Source organism: Anoplophora glabripennis, unplaced genomic scaffold, assembly GCF_000390285.2.
Source record: "Anoplophora glabripennis isolate ALB-LARVAE unplaced genomic scaffold, Agla_2.0 scaffold424, whole genome shotgun sequence".
Classification (NCBI taxonomy): Eukaryota; Metazoa; Arthropoda; class Insecta; order Coleoptera; family Cerambycidae; genus Anoplophora; species Anoplophora glabripennis.
Window position 1 is genome coordinate 340,697 of NW_019416585.1, and position 7,237 is coordinate 347,933.

General features: G+C 29.2%; 1 protein-coding gene across 1 annotated transcript; it reads left to right on the forward strand.

Moving 5' to 3' along the window:
* The first annotated feature begins 438 nt into the window (after positions 1-438).
* On the forward strand, positions 439-6,417 carry LOC108909917 (protein jagunal). Its single transcript, XM_018714390.2, has 4 exons — positions 439-655; positions 764-905; positions 957-1,175; positions 6,056-6,417. Exons 1-4 carry the CDS (start codon positions 564-566, stop codon positions 6,185-6,187), a joined length of 585 nt encoding a protein of 194 aa, XP_018569906.1. The 5' UTR covers positions 439-563; the 3' UTR covers positions 6,188-6,417.
* Positions 6,418-7,237: the final 820 nt, after the last annotated feature.

The window sequence follows — 7,237 nt, forward strand, 5'->3', positions numbered from 1 at the left end:
CTGTTATCAAAATTTCGTTAGTAATTTTCCACTACTACGAGAGGTTTGATCTACAGGAAAATTATAGAGAGATATATTATGATGAGCACAATAAGAGAAGCGTTGAGTAACAGTACTTATTTTTCGTGGTTTCCTGTAAATTTCTAGACTATATATTTTTTTATTTTAGCGTATTTTAAATAAGTTGCGACTATTTTATACTAAACACTATAACCAGAAGAGTTAGAGGACTTCTGAAAAATATACAGGAAATATAAAATCAACAATATGAATGAAAAGCCAATTTTTTTGGTCACTTGTACAGTAACTTTGCTATACGCTCACAGATGTCGTCCTTTCTGGGAATTTCACCAATCAGGTTCTTGTACAGTTTACATCTGTCTACAAAGTCCATGGTTACAGTGTTTCTTTGGGGATATATTAGTTTAGACAGTTGGCGTATCTGTATTACCATTGCCTTGTCAGCCTTTTTGGCAAAATTGAAAGTTGAAATTTTTTTTGTTGCCAGCTGTCAAGTGCTGGAATTATTTTAAGTGTATCCCTGGGTTACATGAAAATAAAAAATGGCTTCAAGGGGGTTGTATTATACCCCACCAGGTACTGATGGATCGGAACATACTTATAGACAACGGGTTGCTAGTCATTATCAAATAAGGTAAAATTATAACCTCAATTTAATGATAAACTCTTTGCCAAGATATTTGAATTAATGCCAAAGCCTTAAATTGGTAAATACCTATATATTAATTAAGAGTTGTTTCAGTGCTTTAAATAAATCGAGACTTAAATATTGTATGTTTTTCCACTACTTGCTATTTTTAGCAATGTTTGCCAAACTCTCGGCTGATATATTAGACAAATTAGATATTTTTATATTAGAAATTGAAGAACTTAGCATTCCTAAGGTAAGTCCATTCTAGAATAATGTAAAGTTGTTTCTGTGACTTATATTTTAGCCTCTTTGGTGGGAATATATATGGTGTATTAGTCTCCTTTCATCAATTTTTGGTCTGGATGCTACAAAAAAGAATAGAGTCGCTGTTATGAGAAATTATGTGGTTAGCCTAATTCTATTTGGATTCCTTCCGCTTATATATGCTATAATATATTATTTCTCAGATGTATGGATATATCTTACTGGTGATGAAGACTCAGACGAAATACATATGTGGCAGGTAAAACAGGTTTAAACAGTATCTATGTTGTAGCCAGTAGCCAGATTATAAGATCCATTGTTTCATAAAGTGCCAAGGGTTTTCTATAAAAGGTGGTCAGATTGCCTTTAGTTTTTTATATAGGTTTACGGTAAATTTTCAACGATTTCAGCAAAATATTTTTATATTATATTTTTTAATGTACTTATCTCAATATTGTAAGACCTATTTGGCCGAATTGCAAAGGTATCAGCAATGTATTTTCACCAAATTATAGGTCTTTTTGTTTAAATCATTAATATAATTGTTTTCTAAATATTAAATATATAAATAATAAAAGAATACATAAAATATGATATAATAATATATACATAAATAGGCAATAAAAAATTTCTAGGTGATAGCTACAATTTACATATCTTTTTCTAAATTTTAAAAAAGTTAAAATGTGATTACATTTATAATCAACCCATAAGTATGAGGAAAATATTTTTCTGCAGTTGTCCTGTTGCTCAACTAAAATAGTCTGGGAAAAATTTTGTTGGCAGTCATGGAAAACTTGGAAAAGTCAGTCATGATGAGTGGAAACCCTGGTATAGGTGTTTTATATAATAACGGATTTTACAATCTGCCTACGACATGTAGATTCAAATTATAAACATGTCTGCCCACAATTTATGTTTACCTCAGTCTTAACAAAATGAAATACTACTTTTATTTCTTATTTCTGATTATTACATACACACACATACCACATTAGTTAAAACAAATTGATATAAGGTTTTACTCTCATTTTAAGTAGTGTTAAACAAGTTCTGCATCCTACATGATCAGGTTGTTTTTAGCTTGCAGTAAATTAAATTTTCTTAAGTTTGTGTTTTAAACGTTATTGAAGAAAAGTCACAAGTGTATATATAGATGTCACTCTTACATGAAATAATCTCGATAAAATCCCAGTAGTCCCTAAAATATGAAGTAAATATTTGGAAGTTCCATAAATTCTTCAAAAATGCCTTAAGCTAAAGTCAATTTCCTGAAAATATACTAAAGGTCATTGGCTACTGAGTAAGAAATATGTATGTAAGTATATGGGCAATTTTAAAAATTTGGGTTGTTATACTTTGCCGCCACCAGTTACATACTAACTGCACTTTCTGAGCCTTAGTTAGGCATTTTTGATTTGCCCTTGTTATGTTTGTGGGGGGGGGGGAGTCTCCGGGGTGCTACCTACCTTTGAAATTTTCATTGTAAAAAATTTTTATTTACAATTTAGTTTACAATGTTATCTACATAATTAAATAGATTAGCCTTATGAAACACACTGGAAATGTTAAATTTGTAATATGCAGTCAATTTAACTCGAGTTGCAAAATTTGTTTGAAAAACTCTGAATGTGTGGGCTCCTCGTAGTTTGTCCCTAAATCTGTAAAGTGAAAGTGTTTACAGCAGTGGTTATGATTACCGCCGCGCAGCAGTAATAGATGAAGTGGGAGTAGCACATATTGCCTAAGCAGTTTTGTCTCTGTTTAGTCTGTCCGCAACAATATAATAGTTTTTTTTTTAATAAACGTAATTTGTTTACATGTGGTGTAAAAATTTTGTTACCTACATATTGTTCCTTATGCATTTTTTAATAGATTGTAAAAGTTTATATTAGATTGTAAGGACAGACTAACAGCACTTGCAGTTGTCTATTGAAAAATCTGTAGTGTGAGAAATACGAAATTTAACAAAAAAGTAATTGAAAAGTGTATTTTAAACAAAAACAGTAGAATGGACTTTCTCTATAAAAAATAATGTTGAGCACATTTTCCCTAATTTCAATAGTACTTAAAATAAAACAATTATATTTCAATACTTTGTACCTTAATTTTTCTGCCCTGCCTGGTATGGAAGTTAAATGTCGCCACTGGAAGCATTGTACCAGTTACAGGGGCCACTATGGAAGGTCTGAGAGGACCACCATTGTCTGGAAAGTGGTTCTGTCCGTAGCAGCCTTAGAACCTGAACAAGAAACGAAATCAACATCAGGGAGGGCTTAGGGGTTCTGATAGCTGATCTTCCCCAACCGAACCCAGCTTGAGAATAACAAGAACAGGTCTAAGATTCCTAGTCAAGGCTAAGTCTGTAACTGGCGGTGGTCAGGTACATAGGCCATGGCATAATAACTTAAAAAACCATGGCGCTTTGAATGCCTTAAATCCATAAATTTTTCTATATTCAATTAGAAAGCGCTATTGCACAGTTACTTGTATTGCACTATAAAGTTCATTCAATTTTATAGAGAAAAAACTACATAAAATAATCAAAATTACAATTCGTTTATATTTTTTATGGATTTTTTTTCATATCTTGTGAACTGTATTCTCTTTTTAGACTTTTCTGCCCTTTTAATGTATCGAGTTATTTTATCAAAAGTTAGTACATAATTACAAAGTAAAGAGCTTTGTAAGGCTGCCATTTTTATTCATGTAATTATTGTTAACTAATTATGTGATATTAAACTAATTTTTAATTTAAGTAACAAAATATATTAAACATAATATTATGAATGAAGAACAAATGGTGAAATGAAAATAGTAAGTTAATTAAATGAAGTTAGTGCAGTCAGTTTTGTTTACGTTATTTCTCAGTTCAGTTCATTTTTTTCTAAACAAGCAATGGTGATTTTGAAATATATTTTTAGTATTCGAAAAAAAAAACAGAATTTAAGAATTTACAATTAATTGAAACATAATTTGTCAACTTTTTTGCTGCAACTTATTTACTAATTGGTGTTATCAGAGGCACCCCATGGATCTAGAAATAGGGAGGTCAAATAGTTAACACCTCAAATGATTTGTATAATAAATTTGAAAAAAAATTGATCCTCTAATCCTTTTGAGATTTTGAATAAATTACCATGCCGAATTGTAAGCAGACGTCAGCCGTTTGCTAGATGCCGGCTATTTCTGTCAGTACCTTTTTTAATCAAACAATTAAAAGTTAATAGAAGAAAATTTATTTAATGCAAAAAATTCCTGACGCAATCATTATTATTATTATTTTTCAATTCGCCCAAAAAATTATTTAATATCAGTTTAATTTCAATCAAATTCTAATAATGTCATATTAGTCTAATTTGCAATTAAAAATTCAGATGATATTCTAGTTACCTATATTAAGTTTTGAAAGGATGTAGCCGATTAAGCATATATATACTGGACCAGCGTCTAATGAAGATTTCTTACCTTGTATTTATTGTTCTTCATCTAAAACATCTTAACACTTAATTTCAGACTACCCCCGTTACTTAGGGAATAATGGGGGTGGCAACCCTTTACATTAAATTTAATTTTTTTTTAAACTACTCGAGATATCATGGTGTGGTTGAAACTATTTATAAATATCTATGAATTACATATTAGAATTCAGAATTTTTGCTCCATTAAAAACGGTAGAAAACAAAAATTTTAATTTTGGGGAGTGATTTTTTATACCAACCCCCGAAGGGGCACCTACCAAAAAAATTCAGTTTATTCGTTTATTAGTTAGCTATTATATATAAAAATTACAGAAGAGTCAAATTGTTGTTGTCGTGACATGTTAAACAATGCTTTAATTGGGCCGTCTATTAAAATGAAGTTTAAATAAAATATCATACCTCTGTCTTTCTCCTTTTCTTTGCTAATAGGAAGACAGAGAGGGGTTGCTTAAATAAGTTTTCTATAATAACAACTTCCATAGTTTAGTCACAAGTTGATTCCCAGGGCGTACAGTTTGAATAAAATTTTTAAAATCGAATAAAAATAAGAAGTTTTTAACGAAATTACTTAGACGGTTCATATTAATTTTCATTGTAGAATGAATATTCAGTGATAAAATGCTACACTTTTTTTTAATTCCTGTGTACAAAGTACAGTGGTGGGAACGTTGTACTGGATCTATCCTTTGAAAGAGAAACCGGAGATCGGCGTGCTATAACTATTATTGAAAATAAGCTGTATTTGATCTTTGTTGTACCTTTTATATTTTACAAAATGGGAATAGAACCGACTTCAATTTTTTAATTGAAGTATTGCACTAAATTATATAATAAATTTCTACTCTTTACTGAAAAAATATATATTCATAGCTACAATTTTTCCTACATTAGTTTGGATCTGCACTGCCGTCACTGATGAGCCGCCACTATCATTGACTAAATGACTTTATATATGTATAAACACTGATTTCGACTAAGTCTTCCCTAGAATACTAAAATTAATATACTTACTTAATTTTAACTAAAATATAACATTTCAACTTTCAGAACAAACTCCTCAATTTTAGGGTTCTGTATACGCCATCGTCTGACACTAATTTTATAAATGAACATATTAACAGTGTTAAATCTCTATTACAAATAATCACTCGTACTTCCTTCTCTCTTCTTTTTTTTTATATTTTTAACAGTTCAATAATTTTTTATGTCACTTTTTCTTTTATTTTATTTTCAACTACTTCCTAGCAACATCTATCTTCTTTTTTCTATACATATATGATATAACAATAGTAAATATGAAAATATCAATATTGTTCTCAACAAACAGAACATGTAGATAAGTTTAAATAGTAATGTATCAATAATTAGATGAATTATGTAGACAAATATAGGTCCATTACTTATATTGGCAATATGAAATAGAACAGAAATGTTCATGTTTTCATTTATACTACTTTGCTGCTGTGGCTGAGATGTGTAAAATAAAAATAACAAAACTTTTATCAGAACTGGTAGTTTCAAAAAGCATTATAAAACAAATATAAGTTTTATCTTCAGGCTCGGTCATAATTAAGTTACTCAATTTTTCTATTACGTTTGTAAAAATAAATATATTTTTTTCAGAAATTATTATTTTAATAATCGAGTATATTTTTAGGGATATCCATATGGAATGCTGTGGTATGCATTTATATTATTAGCACTACAAGTCCATTCTTTTTCCTTGTATTTCGCATGGAAGCTGATAACTGTGTGGAAAATGAAATATGGCACAAAAAAGATTGATTGAAAACAGAATAATAACATAATTTTGAAATTATGGTTTGTGCTAAAAGACAAATTGCTCATAGTTTGTTTATAATTTAACTATGTGTTCATTAATTATTTAAATAGTTTAAGTGTATATACATGAAAAAATTTGATTGTTTTTTTTCAAGAATATATGACTTTTTTACTTTGCTGTTGCAATATGAAAAATATACAAATGTTATAATAATTGTAAATCTATATTATATTATACATAAAAGGTTCTGTAAATAAAATTTGGATATATTGTGGAAAATATTTTAAATAAATGTATTTTTAAAAGAATGATTACTTAGTTATGTTTATTACCAAATTAATATAGGGAGGTACGCTTTAATGAAAATTGATGGTAAAAACAGGTCAGTATGTATTTCACGAAAGTTAATTGAAGTTATTTATGAAAAACAGTTTCCTGCAATATCAGTTAAAAAATTATTTCATGTAGTTGGGGAGAGACGTCGTTCATAGTATCTACCAAAATGCAGGTCCCTCATTGCCAGTGTGGCCATATTGAAGATCTAGGCATCGAGTAGCAGTGACTATTCATAGATGTAGCACTTTGCTACGTCTCGAGCATGTATAAATGATTTGAAAATAGGTTTATGTGAAATGATTCTCATTCTTATTCTTCTTCCAGCACCTAGAATGATTTTACTATGGTGAATCTATTGTATTAAATGCTTTAAAATATTTAAACACCTAGTAGAACTTCTACTTCTATCATTTGTTTTTTTTTATAAGAATTAAAGGTTTCAAGATGTTTTGAAAAAAAGTTTCATAAATTTAGTGCTTAAAATAACTAAAAAAGATTTTATTGAGAGATTGAGTATTAAATATTTGTTTCTGGAAATTCAGAAGGCGCCAGTTGGTGGTGACGATGATAGATTAAAGAAACGTATAAAACTATCATCATAGTCCGCCAAAGATTCTAACTACCACTACTATTACTATTCATACTACAAGTTGACAAAATAACAAAATATTTTCTTTACTCCAAAGGCTTTATCTCTTCATTTAAGTTACTAGATATTGC